Below are 25,796 nucleotides of genomic sequence, written 5' to 3' on the forward strand. Positions count from 1 at the left end.
TGACGTGTTTATTTATTTTATTTTATTTTTTTTCACCTTTTATTATTTTCTATTTTCTTATTACATAAAAAGGAACACAAACATTTAAAAAAAAGAAAGCTTTGAAACAAGGTACAACATATGAGGAGTTCAATCCCAAACAAAGACTCCATGAAGGAAATTTAAGATTAATAACATCTTGGCTTCCTAGAAAACAGCGACTGACCGAGTACTGAACCCAAGTGGACACGGTCAGGTTTCACAAACATTCTTGTTAGGAGGATGTGTTGGTTCCCAAATGGGTATCTGTTGTTTTGGAATTAAACTTCATATATTGAAATGACCTCAAGACCAGAATTGACAGAATACAAGCATAAAAAGGGAACCACAAGCTTTGAACATTTTAAGCCAAGTGGCTTTTGTGACAGAAGTAATATTTCATGAGTACAAAGAGTATACATTACAGAAACCAGAGTAAGAATGAACACATCCAGATGAGCCTAAGGCCCCCAAAGATTCATCCAAGTCATATCAAAACACTCAACTGTACACAAGAGGAAAGATCCTGAAGGGTTACATCTCTGGTGCTTTTATCATTGGATGACAGATTACTAAAATTCGGCTAAAATAAATCATCGCAGTAACACAAACATGAAGTGCTCCCTTCAGAACCTTTTTTTTTTTCAGTGTAAAATAACTACACCTCTCTTAACTGTCATCTATAATGAGGCTGATTCACATCAAGTCCGTCAGCTTAAAGATTATCAACATAGCCGCATTTTGTCCTCCAGATTTTTCGTATCAGCCTTTGAAGATTTAACTCTAAATATGAGTAATGGTCAGTTTCTGGGCATGAATTAAATTACATCTTAATCACAAGGACGTCACAAGAAGCTGAGACTTCCTGTGTTGTTTATGTTTAACACGACTATAAAAAGGTTTTTGGACTGAGTGGGATATGTCTGTGTTTGGGCCCTGTTTTGGAGGCCTTTGAGGTTTGCAGTGCGCTGTAGAGATGGAGGAAGAGGGGCTGGAGGTGGGGGCCGAGAGGACGATAAAGAGCAGGAGACTCTTAACCATGGGTGGTGTCATCCTCCACAAAGTCTTTGGCCTGCTCCGCTGTGATCACGTCGATGTGACTCACCTAAAAAACACAGAGACGGTTAATGACTAATCAATGCTGCACCGACTGAGCAGTAATCGTTTTTCTTAAGAGACAGACACAAAAGAAATTACTATCACTTTTCTGACGGAGAACAAAGACACAAATGAACTTTGAATGCTATTGATTTAAGACAAATGGAGTTTGAACAGAATGCAAAATTATGTTTACAACACCGTCACCACCACTGCATTTTCTCCCTTGAATCCTAAAGCTAAAGTGAAGAAAATAGTTGTTTTTCCCCCCACTGACTTTAGTAGGCTGGGCTGTGTGAGAACAAATGAGCAGCCTCTCTTAAGACTTATTTTTCTTGCTATTGTTGTAAAAAAATAAATAAAATAAAATCACCACCTACTATTGGGAGAAAAAAAAAGTCAAATGCATTTGAATTCTCAGAAACATCATCACGCTGTAAACGATCACCGATGATTGTGAGAAAACTTGCTCAGGTACGTTTAAAACTTGTTAATCCCGGAGCATAGTCTGACTCTCAGTAGATATACAGAGACTCGAAGGAAGAGGCCTCACCTTGTTTCTGAATTTGACACCATAGAACTTGTCGGCAGATTCGAGCAGCTCAGGTCTGAAGGTGGTGGTGATGAACTGGGCGTGGCCAGCCAGCTCAACAATCATATCTGTAATAAGAAGGTTGGTTTGCTTTGAATAAAGTTTCCAATATTTCAGCAACTGTCATTTTAACTTTCTTTTGGTCAGTAAATATTTTCTCCAAACCATGCATCGCACCAGGTCTCACTACAGTTTCATAAGCCTTCCCTTTCACCCCTGATGCTCATCTCCTACTTCTACTAGCTTTCATTTGTTTTCTCTCCAGGCTATTGTCCACCTTCTACCTACTCTTACTACAGAGGAGACTGCGATCAATGATGAGAGGTATTTTTATTAATCAACCCTACTAAGCCATAGGGATTAAATTGCCATCATTTAATCTGTGTAGACACATAACTCATCGTTACCTGAGACAGCCTTTCTGTGCTGTGCGTCCAGGGCCTGGTCGATCTCATCAAACAGGTAGAAAGGAGCAGGGTCACACTTCTGGATGGCAAATATCAGAGCCAAAGCCACCAGAGACTTCTGACCTCCAGACAGCTGCTGCATCTCTCTCATCTCGCCCTGCTTCCCGGTGAAGGACACCTATGCAGGACGTGCATCAAATTAGACCATCAAACTTTACTTGAAACAAAAACAGAGAAATCAATTTCTTTACTGTAAGAACTTTATTATAAGAGTCTCTGATTCATGAAGTTAAACAAATCCTCTGCAATGTTACAACAGCTCTGATAATGATAAAGATAAATTTAGCCCTAAGAGGACTGCGCATTACTCATTGCATGACCAATCTCACCTTGGTTCTTTCTCTGTGTGGGAGGACCAGAAATCATAACAGTCCAGAAATACACATTCACATGTTTCCAAACAAAGACTCAAGGAAACTCAATATACTGAGGGTACTCAAGAAGCACAATTCTACCTCAGAAATGATAAAACTTTATATAATGGGAAAAACTAAAGAGCTGAAGCATTTTGCTTACTTATAGCATCTTCTTCTTATTTGATTATCTGCCATTCATTTTAAAAAAAAAGCTGATTTATAAATGGTAATCAGTAAAGCCCGTCAACTAACAGCAGATAAAACAACTGAACTGAAAAAGACTCCCACCCTGATGCCGACTCCAGTGAACTGGTCCACGGAGGGAACGCTACTCTGTGAACCGGAGCCCCTCTCGCTGTCAGCACCCCCCTCTCCTTCATCCTGAGACTGGCTTCCTTCAGCATCACCTTTCTTCATCACCAGCGTAGCTTTGCCACCCGGCACCAGTTTCTGGAAAACCTCACTGAAGTTCTTCGACACCTGAGAGGAGCAGAAGGTAAGAAGAGATAGAAAGTGAATTTTAGTCACATTTTGATGAATTTTTCACATTCTGAGAAAATGCTTTAAATTAGTGTTGAACTTCTTCAGGGATAAACCTCTTGCCATCTTCTAGGTTTCACCTCAGTCGAAGTGAGGTCACCACACTGGACCACTCAACCATGTTTGTAGCTTCTGAAGCATTTTTAATGTAGCTTTTGTGTAACTGGGTGTACTAACAGTCTGCCCAAGAAAGATTTGCTCCAGTTTTGGGTGTGTGAAATTATAGTGTGTTATTAGTGTCTTACCAGGAATTTACAATCCTACGATTTACGTATGAAGTGTGCTAGCTTTGGCTGGTAAGTTAGCACTGCTTATCCAAATAAGATCACTTCTGCTTTCCCCAAAAAATGTGGGTGATTTACATACAGGTCTAAGGTAAAAACCATGGACTTGTATCACTGAAGATTTTAATCAGAGTCTGAGCTGCAATGTACCTGTTTGAAGGTGAGCTGAATGGCCTCGTACTTGCGCAGCTCCAAGACATTCATGAGCTCCATGATGGATTTGTAGCCACGGTCCAGCTCATCCTGACGCTTGATTAGCTTTTCCTTCTGCTCGGAGAAGTTGACAAACTGGTCTAGAGCCTTTTTGTTGACATGGCTGTACTTCTTCAGCTCAGTGTTGCACTGCTCCAGTTTTCTGAACAACTGTTGGAGGAGAGGAAAAAAAGTGGAATACAATACATCATTAGTTCCAGGCAAGATCAGATCTGCTTTAAATCAGTATCATTTTAAATTACGCCTCAAAACATGCTCTCTTTCAAAATTATAATTTAGATTGCTTGTGCATTCATCCATCCATCTTTCAGAAAACAATACTTTTTGTGTCTGTGAAGGTTCTCAGTCATCCAGGTCATCGTAGTCAAAGGAGCTCGCAAAAGAAAAGCGTCTGGACTTCTTTAAGTTGCTTGAAGACGTTTCACCTCTCATCAAGAAGCTTCTCGGATGAGAGGTGAAACGTCTTCAAGCAACTTAAAGAAGTCCAGATGCTTTTCTTTTGCAAGCTCCTTTGAATACTTTTTGTGAAATAACAGTATATTAAGTGATGCACACAGAAAGCCACCAATGTAAAAAATAATAATAATAAAAAATGCATACATGCGTGTTTTAATTTTTATGTTTTTAAAACCTGAACTCACTAATTTGGCAATTTTGCTTTGATGTTACAACTACACTTTCAGGAAATATTGCTCAGTACTTTTATATTTTCAGATTATTTTTCCACTCAAGGACAGGTTTCATAATGCTAGAAAATGAGTTTCACATGTTTAACTAAACATACATTCATTATGCATTTCATGGACGCGTTTTGCACCTTTTATTCATATCTGAAAGAGGACACGGCCTGATCAATTAAGATCTAGTTTAGTCTAGCCTGAAAGTGTCTCACTGTCTCTCCAAACTCTCAAACTATAAATTCATCTCTTTGAATCACTAATGACCAAGTGCCATTATTACATGGCTCTCTCAAACACTTCTGCAATCAATGGCACCATCATGCCCCCAAGCAGTGTCCTGTGGAGAAAGATTAACTATATGGAGTGTTTATGAGCAAGCGAGCCTATTTTCGGCATTGTTGAGGAGGGGGGCTTACACAAGCACACACGCATAGACACACACATAGTGTGCGCACTCAGACACTTATGAAAGAAGCAGCCAAGTCCACTCAACACACAGTCTTTACCCCCAGTGTCTAGTGAGTCACTAGTGAGTGGGTGGGATGTGATGGCCTTGGGCTTTATTCCTAAAGAGACCTGGCTCTGGCTGCATGTGTATGTGCAGATATTTCTAAATGGATTTGGGGGACAAAATGCACATAAAGACTGACCTCAACCCAGCTATTTCATTATTGTTTGTGTTGCTGCTGTAATGGCTAACATGTGAAATAAAACTGTTCCTGTAAGATTGCGCTGCTTTGCAGGATACTGTCTTTCAGGTCACCAATTTACTCTCACTGATGCCAACAGCTTTTCAGGAGCAAGGCTCTCTACTCAGCTGAACCCCAGAACAAAGGTTATAAGCTAATGAACATTGGTGGGAATACATTTTGGACCTAAAATAATCAGGCAGACAGTAATGTGATTCCAAGCTAGTGTTGTTCTGTGTCTGTTAAATGTGTGCTAAAGTAATGATTTGAATGTATTTTGTACAATCACCAATTCAACTTCATAAAGTAATGAATAATATGTCAGTGTGTTCAATGACTCGAGTGATCCACAGTGGGTGTGTGGATGTTTTGTGATTTACTCTTTCTGATCCTATGCATGTAACTTGCCAAGGGACTGCCGATTCATATTAGCTTTATGAATTTGAATTTTGAATTTATTTATTTAAAGGGACAGTGCAGTTAAACATAGTTCAAGTGCATGAGACTGATGTACTGCACATAGGTTTATAGCTACTGCTATGCTAACTAAAGCTAACTAAGCTAACAGTTAATATTGTACATATTTCCTTCTTAAGTGAAACCAATTAAATTAAAATGAATAATTATTATCTTTACCAGTCTATCTATTCATATAAAGTCACTCTAAACAACACATGGAGGATGCCATCAACTGGCTCCTGCACCCAGCACACTCCCTCTAAATAACTAACTGCAAACACTGTGAGAATTATGCTCTTTGCTGTCTTTGTGTGGATGTGGGTGGATGGTGTTTTGGGACGGGATCAATAGGATGTTACTTTGGGCATAACCCGGCTGGTATGAGCCCCTCTCCAAGAATTGAGAGGGTTTCATTGCATAACTGATGTACAGAAGTACAGCAGAGTGGTGGACAGTTTTATAGATGGTGTGAGCTAATCTACAGCTTGCCATCACTAATACTAAGCCACTGATTTTAGCCAATAGGAAACAGGTTCCTCCTATTCTCCTGGCAGCACCAAGGAGTTAGATTAAGAGGTGGCTAAGGACAACAGATACGCATAGACAGTGAATTGTGACTGGTCCAGGAACGCTGAAGTTGTCTTTAAGAAGGTCCAACAAGCTGATCAGGAAAGCTGGGCCAATTCTAGGAGTAGAACTTAAGACTGTGTCTGAGAGCAGGATGCTGAAGAAAGTCTTCAGCATCATGGAAAATCCATTCTACCCTGTGCATGCTTCCCTGACTGGTCACCAGAGCAAATACAGTAAAAGCCTCATTGCCCTGAGATGCAGGTCTGAGTGCTACAGAAGATATTTGTCTCACTGTGACTCTATAACTCCTCTCCATTGTGTATGGGAGGTGGGACTCTTACAAACACTTTAACACACGCACAACAGTGCTCTTTTAAATCACTCCATCTGTTCTTTCCAGGATAGATGGATTATTATAATCTCTGATTTTTCTCTCTCTATTATCACTTACCTCATCTGCTCATAGCATAGACATCATTATCACTGTGTCAGTTTCTGCCTATTTGCACTTCAACTCACATGCGAGATGCTGTACATATGTGTATTTCTACTCATACTAAAACTGCTTTTCTTTTTTGTGTATCTTGTTTTTCCAATAAACTGTGCCTTATTCTATGTTTAAAATGCATTTTATTCTGTTTTTGACACTTTCCCACTGAAACTTGTTAGTTTAAAGTGACTGAGCATGACTCCCAGCTCCCAGTGAAAATAAAAGCCCCCAGTGCTTTGTTTCCATTGAGCATGTAAAAGGCAGAACAATTTCCCCACTGAAAATAATAAATGTCGTATTTTAATAAACTCCCACTGAAAAATAACACTGTACACTACATGTCTGAAAAGTGCTAGGGCTGGCTAATAAAAAAGAAAATAAATTTTAAAGCCAGCGGCGAGCATATAACGTCATTAAGCACTGTGTGTGAGTGTGTGGGTGGCAAGGCGTACCTGTTTGAGTGTGAGGGTCTGGTATTTCTCAAACGCCTCCTGAGGCAGCGAGCCGAGCTCTCTGATTTTCTTCATGCACTCCTCTTTCTTCTTGAGCAGCATGCCCTGTCTGTTGGTCATTTTCTCCAGCTCCTTTGTGTCATGGTTGATGGCGTCATTCTGCTCCTTCTCTATGTTCTTCCATCGCTCCATGCTCTTTATGTGCTCCTTGATCTCCGCCTCAGTCTTGTCAATCAGAGAATCCAGATCTGGGAAAGACATTTGAGGAGGTGATATGGGTTAGATTTTTATCTACACATAGTATACTGCCGAATTCCTGACTTTAAAAAAAGATGACTTTCTTTAATAGTTACTGCAATTTGCTTCGTCTGGGAAAAAAAAAAACAAAAACAAAAAAACAACAAAGATGGTAAGGGGAAGTTTTTTACCAACTTATTTTGGGTGGACTGTTTGAGCCTTTTATTGAATTAGATTTGAGTGGTTACTTTCTTTGATGATGTAACATTTTAAATGCTGCTGACATGTGCGGCACAACATGCATGCACTTTCAGATGAGTTTGCCAAAAGTAGCCAATGCTAGCCAGTGTACTGGCAGTGTAAAACCCATCCACATCCACACACCTTTGCTGAATGTGGTTACACACTGAAAGCCTCGACTTTTCTTTCCTTGATCAAAGGAGAACGCACCAAGTTTGTAGCACTGCCACCTCCTTTGATTTCCAACTTGTCACAGACCAGAGAGAGAAAGGTGCTGCAAAGATCACGGCTGGAAAGATCTTTGAGATGTTGTAACTCACTAAAATACGAATAATTACTTAAACTGACTATTTTAAGTGCCATCTAGCGAAGGCCTGCAACTTTTAATTATTTTGTCGACCACTCTCGTATATCCTTAGTTTCAAGATGGCTCGTAAGACTTTGTGTCATCTTTGTTCAGCAAAAGCGATTACATCATTTGTCTTTAGAGCCTTTTCTCAACAACCTACAAAAAGGGAGACAATGTCTCTTACTTTCATTTAAATAAAGAAGAAATTAAGATTTTTCTTCTTTCTTTTTTGGAACAAAGGTAAAACTGACAATAGTCAAGAGTGGATGACTGAATATAGCGCCTACATAAGAAAAGGATGATGCTGTGAATGCCTTTAATTAGTTAGTGCCAATGATGAAATATGAATCCATGCAAATTAAGGGTATTCAGAAACAAGTGCTTTTTGACAACTGCATTTTATCACCTCTGAGTCACTGCACCACATTTATAGAACATTTATACAAATGTGCGACCAGGCAGTCTGTGCAAAAACATATTATTCAAATTGTGATTCGAAGGCATCACAGCCATTCTCACCATCTGCTGGCAGTACCAACTCAATGAAGGTATCCTACAGTTTTTCAATTTACACTCAAATGACAACAATAAATTGAGCCAGACAGGTAATAAATTAACTAAGCATAAGAGATAGAAGACTGGAACGATTTGATTTTTTTTTTCTCTGCTTTCATTTTACCCGGAAATGTGCAGTAATGAGCACTACATAGCTACAGATTACACAGAGATACAGATATTTACCTATAGCCTATCTATAGATGAAAAAATAAGACTTAAAAGTCAACGTCAAAAGTTAAGGTATAATTTAAAGTCCAGCTGCAGCCTCTCCTCTCGAACACTAGAGCAGGCAGTGAACCTAGTTGTTAAAGTATTATTTACAGCTGTCAGCTATGCTTTAAGGGCAAAGCCTTTGTGACAGCAGAAGACCCAGATACGTGATCCACCCTTTATATTAGCTCAATGATGTTTAATAAAAAAAAATAACTGAATATTGTGTCCTATATAATTACTGTAGAAAAGGTTTTAACTGAGTCACATTATTTCATGTGTATTTTTAAAGCAAGTGTCCATGGCTTTTTGGGTTTATTTCATTTTCAAAAACCCTTCCTGCCCTGAAAAATAACATTTTCATTATTTTTCCTGGTCTTTAATGACAAAAATCAGTAATTTACTTTAAATACTAAAAACTCTTTAAAAATACTTTTCTTTGTGATCATAATAAAATTAAAACTTATTCCAAAACACATGCTTTCAGGCATTTTCTTTATAAATTCAAATTTAACTTCTGGACAACTGTAAGACAGACTTACATTTAATGAAAGCAAACAATTACAATAGAGGAGCAACCATTAAAAATACACCAACAGGATCCCCTGTAAGTGATTATGTCTAAAGTGAAACCTAATCTAACTTAAACCACTTTTAAGTAGGTATAAACTGTCCTGTTAGTAAAATAATACGTGAGCTTCTATATATGTGTCATAAATGTAGCCACAACCACAGCAGTGACTATTTTATCCCAACATATGAACAGTAGTACTGACAAACATATCAATAAATTAAAAACCACATACCTTCTGATCGAGCTAAAGTCTCTTTAACACGTTTGTTGATGCCGTCCAGCTCAGAGGTTGTGGCCGTGAGCACCGTGCCTCCCTCCGTCTCACGCAGCTCGTTTAGCTCCTGTGAAATACAAAGTGAGGGAACATCAAAATAGTAGAATAAATAAAAAGGGAGGGTCATTCAAACACCCCTCTACCTAGAAAATGAAAACATTATTTAGAATTAAATCGGCTATATCCAAGAATTAATTTGTAACAGACCACAATTTAACAGCAGAAAACAAAGAATCAGAACTTAAAATAATCTGACTTTGTTAATATGAAAAGGGAAATAATTCAACAAACATACACATATAGATCATGTGACAAACATATTCTACAAGCAAAGTGCTTAAAGGGATGATGTACCTGCTCCACTTGGTCAAGACGTTTCCTTAAGTTCTCATTGAGATATGTTTCCACTCTGGTCATGATGCCCTCAAGCTTGATTCTCTCATTCAGCAACTGTCTGTTGTCCTGCAAGTGAATAAAGACATCGAAGCACAAAAGTTACTTATGTGATATTTTCACTATGTGTTGAAATACCAGTGATTTGATATTTGAATGGGTTTTTCTTGCTTTGTTTATCACATAAAAGAAATCTCTTGCATGAAATGGTGCTGTCAGAGTGACGGATGTGTGAGGAGTGATAGTCATTTATCTAAAAGCCAATTTTGCAGTTTCTGCCTTTATAAACATCCTGACAATCCTAAGATGAGAGCAACTTTAACTGTTCAGTCTACACAGAATACAATCTGCTAAAAATAAATAAATAAAAATTGTGTATACACTTATCTGCCTCAGCGACAGTTATCAGTGAATGTTATGTAAAGGAACAAGTCTTTGCCCACTTATGTCGAAGCAAATATCATATTAACCAAAACCCATGAAAACTAAACCAGGAGTTCTGTTGCAGGTAATATAATCTGACAACAGCAAACATAACAGAACCATATATGAAAGGCTTCATGTTGTGGGGGCGGAGTTGTTGCACAACGACGGCAGGAATGGCTGAAAGTTCAATGAGGGGAAAGCCGAGAGCAGCTGCCCGTGAAAGAGAAAGACAGGGCAATGCTGTATCACAGGAACATCCCACACACAGCTGCTGCCTGCTTCTCTCACCTCAGTCAGAGCATGTGAATACACTAGGAGGAGGCAGAAAGCGAAAGGACACCGAGAAACAAATGTAGGTAACCGGCATGTTCTCTGAACTCCATGTAAGCACGCACAGATGCTGCCACAATTTCAGATTCAACACATTTCTAAAAGACAGTAATTATTTCACTGGAACATTTTTCTTAAATGTCTCACAGTTGATACATAAGTTTTTTGTTTTTTCACATCAGTGTGATTTCCCCCCCTGAAAAACCTGAATAAATTGCACAATAAAGTTTTGAGCAATAAACTGCTGTAAACTGATATAGCACAATTACACAAATGAAAATTCATGTGTGTGTGTCAGTTATTTTACAGTGCAGAAACACTGTCACAAATGCTGCAACAGACACAGTCTGTGTCCACTGACCTGCTGCAACTGACGAATCTCATCGTTGAGGTCGTCGACACGCCTCTGATCTTCCAGGCTGAGCTGAGACAGCAAATCTGTACCGAGCTCCGCCTTTAGCGACTCTCTGGTGGACTCCATGGCATGGAGGCTGGCCTCCAAACTCTGAAGGCTGCGTTGCTGGACAGAGAGAGAGAAAAAACGAAGGAACGTTAGACAGCAGTGGGCAACATTAAGACAATAATGGGGACAGGCTGAACCTGAGGCACAGACCAAGTTAAACATCAATAACAAAATCTGGTCATAGTGATCTTGAACACAGGGTTTTTATACAGGTTACAATACACTACAACAATGAGGTAATATTACCTTGGGCATGAAAGTCTTCTCTGACTGCTGCCTCTTCTCCTTCAGCATCTTCATTTCTGACAGAATACTGTCTCTGGATGCCTTAAACTTCCTCTGCTGTGTCTCGATCTGCTGCATCTGATTCATCAGTTGGTCAATCTCATTGTTGATACGTGGAGGTGGCAGTTAAGGAAGTATATGCCAATTTTTACTACAGACGAGCATTTTCAGTTTTTCTTAATAGCCACTCTTGAGCTAATCACAGTTACGTCATATTGCACTGCCTATTATAAGGTCCCTGATGCGATGCATTGTTAAATCGTTATTACCATTTCCCCAAGCAAGTTAAGTGCTGGGACTGCAAGAAACCTGGATATGCAGCCCATGAAACCCATTCAAGCATTGAAACACTAGTGACTTACACAATAAATACAACTGTATGTCAACTCAGCTGAGCAAACATTACAAACCAACATAAAACATGCCAGACAATGAAAACACCTGCAAACTGCAATATTTACAAGAGTAAACACTACATTTCAAACCTCACAAACAATCTGATATAACTAGTTTGATGTGACCTGTCGCAATGCAACAATTAAATTACCCCCAGGTAAAAAAGTGTAACATACACTTAAAAATACACTTGTGACATACACTTTCCAAAATGATATTAATGTTTTCAGTGCTTTTGCTAGTCCCCAAGCTGAGAAAGAAACAAATTTTCCCTTATAGCAAAAGAAGAAAAAAGAAATGAGTTGGTGCAAGATTAATGAATGTCACAGAACAATGATACAATACATAGCACATAAACACCTGATTACCCTGTTAGTTTAAGTGTCATACTTTTCTTCTAATAGGTCTTGAACTAGAGATTAAAATCACCAGTTGTGCTTCTAATGCCACAGGAAGAAGGTTCCACGTTTAGAAGTCAGTTTTTGGTTTTGTTAATTTATTTGTTTTTGTTAGTCAACCAAACTACTTGAAACGGTTAAATAAAAAGGATAAGAAATGATTCAGCTTTAATTAAGCACTTTGGCACAGAATCCCTAAACAACAGAGACAGTTTTGTTGAAGCTGAAGCAGCAAACTGGAAGGGCACTCAGAGAGTTGATCTTCTGCCAAGGCCAAAGTCACATTCAGCTATTTTAAGTGACTTGGATCTAAAATTAAAGCATGTAAAGGGTTCTTCTTTTGCACATACACCACCTCTTCCCAAAGTTTCAAGAAATTCAGCCTGGTTAAATTTTCTGTAATCGTACTGACAGACACACAAAAGACACTGATCAGATAATGAGTAAAGTCATGGGGCATGTTGTAGGCTATTTAGTGCTCCAATAATGTGATTGGGCTTTTAGGGAAGGAGGTGTCTCTAAAATCAAAGCAGAGGATTAAGAAGGGCTGCACATGCTCATCATTAAGTTAATTTAACAGACAGGCTTATTGATCTTCAAAGGACTGCAAAACTCCTGTGGCTCCAGGACTCAATGAACACCAAGACCAATCAATGTAGTGATATAAAAAGGACTGAAGGAAAGTGGATTTTCCTGCCTGCTGACCAGAGAAGACTGAGAAAACAGATGTTCAAAGATAATCTGACAAATGTGAACAGATAATATCAGGCTGCAAACAGTTTTTTTCCATAGAAAAACAAGATAAATTAGCACAACCACATAAAATCAGGTACATTTAAAATTTCTGTTTCACATAAAAACTGTATGAAGTTTCACTGCAATGTAATGGAACAGTGAAGACGGCAACTAAAAGAAGGAAGGAAGGAAGGAATGGCTGGGAGCTCATGCTTATTGACAGGGCAGAGGTGGAGAGTGAAAAACAAGGTGTCTTAAATAATTAATTCATTCTCTGACTCACTCCTCTGGGGAGTGAAGTGAAGCACCATGTCATCGGCACAGATGCCCATTTCGCCTACTGACTCATACATATACGTAATCACCAGGTGCGCACACACCAAGCAGCATACGCTTTACTGGCTGTGAGTGAGTGAGAAGCTACACACCATAACACAGGTGTGCAAACAGACATTTAATCATACTGGGCCGGAAGTGACCATATTCATAAATACATCGCACATGCAAACACAAATCCTCTGTGATCCACTTGTTTGGCCTTCATGAGCTGTCCAGCAGTGAGTCATGGCTCTGGCCGATATGACCCAACACACACTAATCCTTCTTGACCCGATTAAACTCTGCCACAGCGTCCCAGCTAGGCTCCAACTGGCCTTAAGGTAGCTACACAACCCAGACTGATTTAATACACAATTAAAACGAAGGTTCAGCCATGTGACATCACTGCATAATTGAATGAGGGTGGTGTAACTTTCAATAACATAGTTTTATACAGAAAACAGCTCCAATTTAAATTAAAATTTTAGTCCTAAGAGGGTGCAAAGTTTTCTGTTGTCAACACAAAGCAATGTTTACTTTAAAAGTCAATATGAAAACGATTTTAGAAAGGCTAGTTTTAACTGTACATCATGATTTAAACCTTTCAGGCAAACACAATCTCTATCCTGAAAAGGAAAGAAAATCTACTTGGCTCTAACAGATACCGATTATTAACTGTCTGTCTCCAGTGTTTATGAATTTCATAACATTTCAAAGTGGGAGATGTCTGTTTAGTCATTTTCAAATTCAGTCTTGAATCACATACTCCCTTTTCCCTCGGTATTCCAGTCAAACCCAGGCCATTTTTCTATTGTCAGTAAGTCTAAGCAGGGGGCCAAAACTCTGCCTCACTAATAACGCGATTCTTCAGTGAAGCTTTCAAGTTTGCTCATACTCTCAACGGACAGCAACACACAGCGCTCTAACATCAACATGATAAACAAACTCGCCACACGTTTTAATAGAAAGGATATGTTCAATGTTCCTGCGCAGGTTTTCATTGAGTTTGGCCTCCAGCTCACCCAGCTCCTCCTCAGCCTTCCTCATGTCTTTCTGAAGCTCCAGGCGAGACTTTCTGGTATCATAGTATCCTCCTGTCAGAGCTCCACGGTGGCTGACTTGGTCACCTAGTAAGTAACAAAACAATGATATGAATGTTCTCAACTGGAGTATTTTGCACTGAGAATTGTTGAAGCTGTATTGCATTTCACAGCAAAGCTTACCCTCCAGAGTAATACAGTCCATGGTGAAAGCTCTTGCCAACTGGGTGGAAACCTCCATGCTACGACAAATGAGGGTCTTCCCAAACACGTGCTTGAAGGCTTTGTCAAAGTTGGAACTGTAGCGGAGCTTGCTGATCATTGGGATGGCATCCTGATGGAGAAAAATGAAACAAACAAACAAAAAAAATCATTGGTAATAATGAAACTAATTTGTCAGTAGAAATCTTGATGAGAAAAATGGAATGAAGAGGACTGAACAAAGGGAAAGTTGAATGCAGTTTTTATGTTAACTGCCACTGTCAATTACTGTATACCACTATTTGCTAGTAGATTCAAAATTTAATACATGCAAAGCGCCCATTCATGTCAGGTACTTACGTTGGTTTCTGGGTAGGCGGTGTCTCTGACGTCCAGCTTGCTCAGAGGTAGGAATGTGACTTCTCCAGGCAAGTTCATTTTGTTGAACTCCATGAGTATTTTAGTGCTCACTTCATCAGTCTCCACAATGTGGTAAAACAGCCTTAAAAAAAACAAAGAAACAAACAAAGACGAAAAAACAAAACAAACAAAAGTAATTTTTTACTATAAATCATAAATTGTTTATAAAATCTACAACACCTGCTCTGTGAGTAAACATGAAAACTCCCATTTGATATTTAAAAAATTTAACAGGTTCTAAAGAGGAAGAATAAAGCAATAATAAAAAAGCCTAAGGCAGATGGTATACTGATACTACAAACGGGGGAGTAACTTCAGACTAAATGTTTTAAACTGACTGGGCTGATGGCTTCCCACGCAGCAACCTGCTCCTTTTACCCACCGGGCACATTTGTATAATCTTGCATAATAAAAGGACTTGGAGCCAGAAAGTGTTGTTTTCATTTCAGCCTACACAGACATTTGAATGAAAATACAAAAGCAAACCACACCTGGTCCCAGCTGTAACCTCCACGCAGGTGTAAAAAGCAGGCTCACATTCAAAGTTATTCATGACGATGCCATGATAACCATTGATGACATGCTGGTTGATGCCCTTTCGACGGAAATGCTCAAGGACTTTGTTGATGCTGTCAATACCGTTCAAGATGGCCTGGAGGAAAGATCTACATTCTCAGTATGCAAAATAACACACAAAAAAGCACAGAAAAATAAACTCATATTGTATGAGCCATGAAAAAAACCCCAGGTCTGTATTAACTCCATGGCGCAATCCTACACTGAAATATACACTGCGAATATAAAAATGTGAGATAGATATAGCCCATCAAATGCTGGAGACGGATGAGTCAGCCGGGAGTAATGTAAGAAAAATAAATGTAGGACATTTGTCCATGAAGCTACACACAGCCTCCTTTCATCTGGGCAGACATTATTCAGAAGTGATATTTGATTGATGTATATGCCCCGAAGAAATGACTGGATGAGGCAGAAAGGAGTGAGTCATATGTAAATTTAGCTAGCTATCATAAGGTGCCAGTAGCGACGCAGATGAATGATTCCATTTGATATATCTATTCTGACAACCGGCTGAGTCACAAAGTGAGTCGGTCGCTGTATTAAGGTGGGCTCGTTTAGAGAGCGAGGCCTCTTTTTCTTTTTTAAACTTGGGATTTGATTTATCTTCTCTTGCCCATTTCTTCGCTAACAGCTCTTCTGTATGTAAGTGCGTGTGTGAACTATAATGGCAGGTCTACCTGTGGCTTACAAGTGACATCCTGGGAAAGAGGAAGATAAATCCATGTACTGTGTGTGTGTGTTCAAGTAAAAGGATTCAATCCTCTGAAAAAAAACCCATCCACTTCTGTGCCCATACATGCATAGTCACACTTTCACTTGTATCCAGGTGGAAGCATTGGGGATCCTATAGTTGCATTATGCACGTCAATAATTTCGCAGTCATGTACAGTGACACAGACCTTGCCGGTGGCTGCTCTGAGGAGCTGCTGTTTTTTCTCCAGGTCCTCTCGTTTGGCTGCCAGAGCCTGCTGCTCTGCGTTCTCCTCACGCCACAGGTAGCTGGGCAGATACAGAGAGTCACACACTGTTACACTTATGTCACCAGAAGCACTAAAACGCAAGTGCAGTCATGACACTAAAACAAAAACAAAAAAAACCCTTCAAACTAAAACTCTCTTTTATAAAGGGTTACATCTTTTATCTCTGTATTCCTTCATCTTGGAAATAGATTATGAAACCAACACAGCTGCTGATTCATAGTTTGAATGTATTTAAACATAAATATTCATTCACTTTCACATAATTTCAAGTCAAGCTGTTTTTAATTGCAAACTGTAACTATCATCCTCAAGTAAAAATATATCATCTCGATTCCCTGCCAAACCATCTCATTGTTTCGGTTTGAGTAAATTCATCATTTGTTCTCATTTTTAGATATGCTACTAATAGCTTGCAGCTGTCATTTTGCCTTCTCACCCGACAGACTGCGCAGCGGATCACAGTGATGGGTGCATAATTAAAAATCTGACATACACAAACTATTCGTGGAATCTGTTTTACATGCTGACAGTAATAAGGGTCTTGCTGAATTTAATAGAATTCAGTTTAAAAAATAAAAGAAAGATCACAACCTCTTTTTATGCTTAAGGCAAATTATGCGTTTTGAGTGTCATTCCTAATAATAGCTGGAGAGGCCTGAATGTGAATGCTGCCTTTGTCGTGCTTCAAGAAACATGGAACAATATTGCGCGTTTTCACTAAAAAGCCTCGTGACACAATTCAACCACCCTGAAGGACCTTTTAAAGGCAAGGAAACTGTGGCAGCATAAGCCTGAGGTATCATCCTCTGTGTTACATAAACACACCTCATTGTTTAAGTGGACTGAGAAGGCCTGGTGACATTCACAGGAGACAATACACTGGCATCTATCTAAAGGTTGCCAAGCGGAAACAGCATACTGGCTAAAAGAAAGGCTAAACAACAACCTTTCAACTCAATTCAACATGCAGGTCTGACTTATGTAAAGCTTCATTTTATCATGAGATGTCAAACTAATCAAAACTGCACACTAAAAAAAAAAGTTTAAAATATGACTGAATTTTATACATTTACATCTTAAAGATGTGAGGTCAGAGAGAAGATTAAAAACAAAGACGAGGTCCTTACTTTCTTTCGCTCTGCAGTTCATCTTTCTTGTTCTTCACTTCATAATACTTTTTGTCCAGCTCCTCCACACGGGTCTTGACCTCATTCAGATCTTGATCGAGTTTCTAAAGATACAAGTTTGAAGTGAGACACATTAACCTGCCAGGATGTCAGATCAAAACAGCAGAAATGTTTTTCTAAACGACATATATCACACCACTAATCCGAAATAAATAAATGCAAAATTATTTATTTTAAATCTGTGTAAAGTTAAGGAGCCAAATGAAAGTCTATGCCTTGTTGACTGTTTTTTTTTTTTTTTTTTCACTTTTTTGTTGTGGATTTTGCACCAAATGTTCACAAGTCATGTAATGAAAAGCTTAGTCTCAAACTGTTAACTTCATAATAAAGATTTGTTTCCCCCTTTCAAAATTTCCCACCAGTCCATCCCCTAGAAACATTTTTTTTACCACTTCTTCAAGCTGTATGCACAAGACTGCAAAATACCAAAATAAAAGGGAAAAATAAGTATAGGTTAAAATGTTCCAGTAAAAACAGTGTCAGAAAAAAAGAATAGCTAGTTATTTCAACTAGAGCAACAAAAGACAGGAAAGCAAAACTCAGTGTGCAATTCTTTTTCATGGAAAAGGAGGTCTGAAACATTTTGAATTATCTTACGTTATACTGCTCGAGGTTCTTCTCCTTGTTTGCTTCTGTGTCCTCCAGGTCTTTGTGGATGGCAGCAATCTGCCTCTTTTTGTCATTGATAGCCTGGTCCAGAGACTTCAACTCCTTTTTGATCCACTTGTCCCTTTCTTCCTTAGAGGTGAACTGACTGCCACGACCCTGCTTAGCATACAAGTCTGTCCTCTCTTGTGTAGCTTGAGCTAATCTGCAAGACAACAAAGGGGGATGATAGATTTATAAACTGAACCGATAATTTTCTTTGGCTCTCCTTCCTTCCTGTATTCAAATGTTTGTATAACACATGCAATAAAATAATTTTACAACGGAATTCGCAAATATCTCATGTGAAGACACCTTTAATCTCTCACTATCAAATTATATTTAACTCAGGTTGACTGACTCATTGAATCACGCCCGGTCACCGCCTGCTCGGGGAATGATAACTGAGAATGAGTCATCCCTACCTGGAGATGCCCCGCTCCTCCTTTTCCTTGACCATGTTGAACTTGGGTTCAGTCTCCTGCAGCTCTTTTTGTTTCTCCTCAATTTTCTCCAGGAGCTTCTGACGCTCCTTCAACAAGCGTTTCTGGAAGATCAAGAGCAGATTATTAATCCAACAAATCTGACAAATGAAAGGTTAAGAAAAGAAGAGTTACATGTGAGGAAAAGTGTTGAAGAATAAACAATCCTCATGACAATTATGAAAAATGTATACTTATATTTTTAGGGCTGTCAAAGTTAACAGGATAATAACGCATTAATGCTTATTCCTTTTAACACCTCTATTTTCTTTCGATTAACACATGCGTGCTTGGGTTGTGACCTGTGGCCCACCATCCTTAGATTGGGGTGTCTGGAAGTGAAGCATCAGAACATTGTGAATGATAAGCAGAAATGGATGAAGAAAAGGGTCGTTTGAATAACAAGTTTAGCTTTAATGCTCTGCCAGACGGTTCCCTTGAGAAGAACAAAATTATTTGTACAATCGATGTGAATCGAGTTAACACCGTAGTATGTGAAGTCTTAAATACTGCTTCCTGGCCAAAAACACCACTGATAATGTAATAAAATATATACATTTTTAAAAATCTGCAATTAACTGAGAGTTAACTATGGACAATCACGCGATTGATCGCAATTAAATATTTTAATAGACCGACAGCCCTAACACATTTACAACAGATTTATATAAAAGGTATCTACTGGAAGAGAATCCTATAAAAAGAGCATTAATATTCAGTAAACCAAAATGTGCTAGTATTAATAGAAAATGTAACTGACAACTGATTTGGACAAATTCCTTTGTGAGATGGCTGTGCTCACTTTTTTCCCCCCGTGGTTTGATCAGCCACCTCAAAGCTGATCAAACCAGGATCCCCTGTAGCTAGAGAGGCTTTTCATTTTGCTCCAATAACTTTTGGCTGGTGTTGTGCCAGCCGCAGCCAGGTGGGCTTAATCCAACCACTAGCCAGCATGCTGCCTGGGACCCACCATGAACCATAAAAACTGAGCCAATAGAGCTGTTATGTATAATTATCGTCTTCATACTCACATGTGCACACAAACACCAAGCCATATGGAGAGTGATGCATGCCAATTCTGTACACGAAACCTCATGCCAGGGATGATGTATAGTGGAGCTGTAAGCAGAGTCTGATACGCAACCTGGTGCTTACTCCGTTTTGCTTCTCATCCCATCCCACAAGCCAACTGCACATTTTTTTGCACTGGTTGACCTGTTTTAATATTACTCATGATATTAGATATTATACAGATACTGGATGCATGATCACATACATTAAAATATAGTTATATTAAACTGACAAGTAACAGCTGCATCCATTAAATGAAATAAAACCACATATTATTAGTTTTGTAAGAATGAAGCACTTGAATATTTGGATCAGTGCCTTTTGGTTTACTGATTAAGTTTTATGCTGTTTTCTTTTGGACATTCTCGGAATAATATCCCACCATACTAAATAAAATAAGTCATGATTTGGGGATTTCTGGTTTTATAAACAGACTGAAAAATTGACAGACACCCTTGCCAAAATTCTTGAAAAGTAAAGCAACCTTGGACAAGTAGTAATAATAATAATAATAATAATAATAATAATAATAACAACAACGGATTGGATTTATATAGCGCTTTTCGAGACCCTCAAAGCGCTTTACAATTCCACTATTCATTCACTCTCACATTCACACACTGGTGGAGGTAAGCTACAGTTGTAGCCACAGCTGCCCTGGAACAGACTGACAGAAGCGAGGCTGCCATATCGCACCATCGGCCCCTCTGGCCAACACCAGAGGGGCTGGAAAGTACCCACATTTCCGGCTATAACAGGGGTGAGTGGAGTGGATTAAAAGAGAAAAAACTGCCAGCCTTTTCTTTATACAGAGATGGTAAAGGGAAAGAGGCAGGGGGAGTGTGGTTGGTGCATCATCACGTGTTTAGAGTGACGCAGATGGGAGGCTTCCGTACCCTCTGTTCACTGTTGCCTGCCAGCTCGTCCTGCAGGTCCTTGGCCTTCAACTCGAGTTTGGTCCTCTGCTTGATCTGCTCCTGGCGCTCTGCCGACAGCTGCTCTCTCTCCTCCTTCATGGCAGAGATCTTAGACTTCAGCTCTCGCACAACACGCTCCGTTTCCTACACAAAGAGAGCCAAAATAAAGAATCATTGTATGAGGGGAAAACAAAACAAAACAAAACAAAAAAAACCACAACAACCTACTTCCTTTACAGCGACTAAATGATGCGTCATTTATTTAACAAGGTCACAAAGATGAGCTGATGACATTAACCATCTAGAAATGCGTGATATATTTAGATAAGCAATGATATATTAGAGGGAAAAAAAAGAGGTCAACAAACATTAGATGTGAAAATAAGATAAGATAAGAGATAAGATAGAACTTTATTAATCCCTCGGGTGGGTTCCTCTGGGAAATTCATAACACACAAAAGTAAAATTTAATTGCATTTTTTTGTGGTTATGGTACCTGAAATGTTGCACTGAACAAAATCAAACAATATTAACAAATGACTTTGTTACTAAAACACAAAAATGTCAAAGTAGATCAATTACCAGAGCACAAACACATCATTCACGGTCATTTACAAAATACTGTAACACCATCTTAAATATCATTCTGTGATGAGATTTCACTGAAGCCAAGCAATGGTTGTTGGGGTTTTTTGTTTCTTTACCTCCACTTTGTCTCTGGCATCTTGCTGAGCATCACGCAGTTGTCTGGACTTGTCTCCACAGGTTTCTCTCTTGGTGGACAACTATTAAAAGAGCCAAACGTAGTACAAAAGTCTTGTTACTGAGGCAGGAAAGTCTACTTGATACTGGCATTTGTTCACATTTAATTAAGTTTATAATGATGTCTAGGACAATAGAACTCGTGCTTTACTGCATAAATAATGCAACTGGGTTGCAACATGGGTTGCGTTACATTCTTACGCCTGCATCAAAATACAGAGAAGTCTATGTTTTGTGTTTTTTTTCTGCATGTGTACTTCAACGTTTTTCACAACTTTATTACCTCATCCAGCTTGGCACGGGTTTCATTCAGCTCCTGGTTGTAGATTGTGTACTCCAAAGCTCTTCTCATTTTGTCCCACTTCTGGTACTGAGCCAGTTCTTCCTTTTCATCTTCCAAGGTGTGCAGACGCTCCTCGATGTATTTCAGCAGTTCATTGATCTTCTCTCGCTTCCCCTCTGAGGAAAACACACAGTGGATTGTTTTCAGGTTTTTCTCTTTGTAACTCCTTCACCAAAGGTATACAAAATTAAGCAGTACTTCTGTTATAGAAACAATTTAATGCCACGGGTTACAGTCATGCACAACGGTGACTGTGATGGAAATCCGACAGTACTGCTATAAGACAGTGGAAATGGAGTACGTTTTTCTATACATTTAAGTGCTTTGACGACCACACAAACAATGAAACTAAAATGCTGCAGGAAGGAAAGCCCTGGAATGGATCTGAACCAGGAACATTCTTGCTGTGAGGCGACAGTACATGTGACACAAATTACAAATCCTGCCTAAGGCTAATGAAACATGGTACATATAGATATACATTATAAAGCCTTTTCAAAACAATCTAGCTGATGTCATGTAATAACAAAACTGTTCACAGACAATTAAAAACATTAATGAATTAAAATCTACCAATCAACGGTTGTACAAAATGAAAGGTATTCAAAAGCGTTTACCTGTCTCCTTCATGAGGGAAATACTCTCCTCTTTGCGTTCATCATACACTCGTGTCCCTGCCACCTCTCTCAGCAGCTTTAGACGCTGTGAGTCAGGGGCTGTGGCCATTTGGTTGATCTACATAAAACAGTAACATAAGGTAAATTTTCCAAATATCTGGTGTACCTCTGAGATATTCCTATCAGAAAACAAATGATAATAATTATAATTAATTAATGATTTTTTTTTTTTTAAATTAACATCAATTATTTAGTCTACTAATACTCTTAGTTTTTGGAAAACAGACTAAGGTAAATAAATAGTGAGGACAACACTGTTTTACTGTCTGTTCGACTAGAACTACCCACCCAATGACCACTGCTTGAAGAATGAAATTCATTTCACATCACCAAAAACTACTGTGCATTAAATTAGGCTTGGCACTGCACTTGTCTCTCACCTTTCCCTGCTTGACAATGTAGTAGGGGTTACTCCGAGAGAAGCCAGCACTCTCCAAAAGGTTCATGACATCATTCTTACTGCAACAAGAAGAGTGCATAGAATAGATGGAATCGCACATGTAGTATTGGCCTTTGGCAAATTTAACATGGACAGCTGATCCCTCGCAATACTTACGTCACCATCTTCTTGTCTAAAAAGTACTGGTCCTTCTTTGCTCCAATGACACGACGAAGGGAGACTTCCTCTTTGTCAATCTAGAAAGAGATGCATTTATCACTGGGCAAGCTGAGGGTCACACAGAGGACGATAATTGGCAGGTTATGCCACAGTATCACCAGGCTGCAACATTTCACAGACATCCGGCCTTCATCATCAGAATAAGAAGGACTGTGTGTACTGAAGGCAACGCAGTGCAATCAGTGGTCTTCATAACAGTCATCACCAGGAGAGACTTCAATATTCAATATGAAATGAACAACTTAAATTGGAATAAGGATGTTCACCATTTTAATACCCAAGATTAAGAGTCTTGTTACAAAAGAAAGCATAAAAGGGTTGATGTTGCTGGTTTTTTGGATTTTAGTTTATTGTGTTTTCCTTTTTTTTATTTTGAGGTTTACTTTGATACAAACCAATGTAAACAATAATGCAAATTTAATTGTGAAACAAATATCAGCACTGAAAAGAGACTATATGATCATACACGTTTAGCCACAAGCTGCTCAGTGACCATTTATTTAACACATACACACACATTCCTTGAGAGGCCTATGGAATTTTTTAAATAATATCACAATGGAATCAAGCTGAAAATACAGTAATAGAATAAATTTGAAATGTTTTCCATTCCTACCGGCAGTCGGTTGTCAGAGTTGTCAAATATAATCTCCACAAAAGCCGAAATGACACGTGGACCAGTTCCCTCCTACAGTGACAGGGAGAGAGAGATTTTTACACAACGAGGTTTTGGCATCTACCAAAGAGGTTTTAGTCAAAGCTAAAGCAAAATCCCTCACACTGTGATAAAAGTTAATTAAAAAAACAAAACAAAAAACATTTTTGCCAATTGGCACAGGTAGAAAAATGCAAAGATTTTGATTGAGAGTAATCTGTTATTTAGCAAGCATTCTTGCATTCATAGCTTCCCACTAAAGGCTCATGTTCCCAGTACATTTTCCTGTACTTACATGGAGCAGGGCCAAGCGTTGTTCAGGTCGCAGGTGGCTGAATTCATCACTGAGCACAAACTGGATGGCTAAAAAAAAGAGAACGGGAGTTAAAGTCTTAGAAGTCTAAATGTTTGAATTCTATATTGCAGCAAGTTTTGAGGCTTCATACCATAGAAAAAGTTACTTTTTCCTGATCCATTCCTCCCAACTGTAAGACGAAGGGAAAAATAAACACAAAATGAGGATATGGTGACATACAGTACATAAAGTATCCGAAAAACCTGATTAGCAACTCAGGTGCAATACAAAATAATTATGGAAAGATGTGGATGAACACATACCGATGACATTGTGCTTTGGGCTAAAAGGGTCTACCACAGTTTGGTCCCTGTAACTTCGGAACCCCTGAATGATCACCTGCACAGGGAACCAGAGACCACCGTGAACACACCGACAACAACATCAGCTGTTTCAGTGCAATATTTTAACCACATGCTACAGTTAAACATGGTCAAAGAGCTCCTGGGTCTATGAATATTTGTAAACATAAGGTGTGTAAACTGTTTATGCTGAATAGCACCATCACAGATAAAACGAGGCAACAGGGCCTTGGCTGATGGTCACTCTGATGGTCTACTGCTACTTTCATTCAGGACATTTTTGAAGGTTTGAAATCAACAATGCCGAGTTAGCCGACAACTATACAATAAACTCTCGTATTCTGCATCATATGCAACATTAAACGTTATAACAACAATGAAAAGAAGCATACAAATCGGAAAACCTGAGCCTGGCCTAGTTGCGTTAGCTTAGCATCTCGAGAGGGGACAGGCAATTCACTTCTACACTAATTCAAATAGCGCTAGCTAACGTTAGCTAGATAGCTACACAACGTTTGCCGTTTATGGAGTGCCTGTACACAGTTTTGCAATCCAATCAACGTTATACTTTGAGTGAAGCCTCGATAGCTATATATTTATCATTCAGTGGAAAAACGTTAAGCTGGCCTAAATCTTGTTATTAGACCAGTAACAGTCGGCAACACGCATCAGTCTGGTCTCGTTAGCTTACCTGTTTAATATACATGGCTGCTTATCCAGGGCGTCCCCTCTGCAAATTTGGAGATGAAACACTCCCTGCGCCAAGCTGGAGAAACCACAACTATAATAATCCAAACTTAACAATCAAACTGTTGCATTAAAAATCACAAAATACTGTAAGGCAGGAAAGAATAACATGGAAAATGGCGGCGGGGGCGGGATAGAATGGATGATACCATTTTGTGAAACTGGGTTGTAGGGATATACTTGCACTATATTCCTACATGTGGGGAAGCTAAATAATTCATATGAAAGGTAAAAATTCAAATATAACAATAATATAATGTGTATCTACGGTTGGGTTACGTTTGTGACATAACATTAGGTCTTTTATTATTGCTGTTTATTCGCCTTTCTTTTTGTTTAGTTGGTACAGTCTAGCAGTCTGCGCTCTGGGCGCCAAAATTGTTTTGATGAGCAGCATTGGGAAATATAAGACTAAAAGCGGTAAAAAAAAATAAAAAAAAATCATCATAATGACTGTGGTAATAATGATCAACATTGTTGTATTAATGATTATCAAAATTATTTATAGTGTCTTTAAATAACAGTGCAGACAGTTTTCTACCAGGAATTTTGACTGTAATTATTTTCTAGTAGTTGATGTCTCAAAATTCTGATTAAAATTGGTTTAAGTTTTCTATGAAAGCGACAAGTTTCATCGCTTTCATAGATTATGCATAAAAAATACGGCTGTGTGGAAGGCGACTATAGGTACGAAATACATGCAAGGCTTCTGATCTAAAT

General features: G+C 38.8%; 1 protein-coding gene across 1 annotated transcript; it reads right to left on the reverse strand.

The window, feature by feature from the left end:
• On the reverse strand, nucleotides 1-25,222 carry smc3 (structural maintenance of chromosomes 3). Its single transcript, XM_085459898.1, has 29 exons — nucleotides 25,021-25,222; nucleotides 24,291-24,366; nucleotides 24,119-24,157; nucleotides 23,968-24,035; nucleotides 23,634-23,705; nucleotides 22,955-23,034; nucleotides 22,779-22,857; nucleotides 22,339-22,456; nucleotides 21,662-21,837; nucleotides 21,321-21,401; nucleotides 20,596-20,760; nucleotides 18,572-18,693; nucleotides 18,099-18,312; nucleotides 17,442-17,545; nucleotides 16,234-16,333; nucleotides 15,247-15,407; nucleotides 14,696-14,837; nucleotides 14,318-14,468; nucleotides 14,069-14,221; nucleotides 11,209-11,360; nucleotides 10,861-11,019; nucleotides 9,705-9,812; nucleotides 9,309-9,417; nucleotides 6,909-7,156; nucleotides 3,506-3,718; nucleotides 2,820-3,011; nucleotides 2,116-2,293; nucleotides 1,670-1,776; nucleotides 1-1,123 (listed from the first exon to the last, which is right to left on the reverse strand). Exons 1-29 carry the CDS (start codon nucleotides 25,033-25,035, stop codon nucleotides 1,052-1,054), a joined length of 3,654 nt encoding a protein of 1,217 aa, XP_085316024.1. The 5' UTR covers nucleotides 25,036-25,222; the 3' UTR covers nucleotides 1-1,051.
• Nucleotides 25,223-25,796: the final 574 nt, after the last annotated feature.

The sequence above is a fragment of the Copadichromis virginalis genome, linkage group LG6 (assembly GCF_057382275.1).
Source record: "Copadichromis virginalis isolate Kocher_CV1m ecotype Utaka linkage group LG6, C_Virginalis_male_GT1.1, whole genome shotgun sequence".
Lineage (NCBI taxonomy): Eukaryota > Metazoa > Chordata > Actinopteri > Cichliformes > Cichlidae > Copadichromis > Copadichromis virginalis.

Coding starts and splice junctions, on each gene's coding strand:
- smc3 (XM_085459898.1), bottom strand. Junction 23,035..23,633: donor ACTCTGACAACCGACTGCCG/GTAGGAATGGAA, acceptor ATCTCTTTCTAG/ATTGACAAAGAGGAAGTCTC. Junction 11,361..14,068: donor CCTGCGCAGGAACATTGAAC/ATATCCTTTCTA, acceptor TGCCACCTCCAC/GTATCAACAATGAGATTGAC.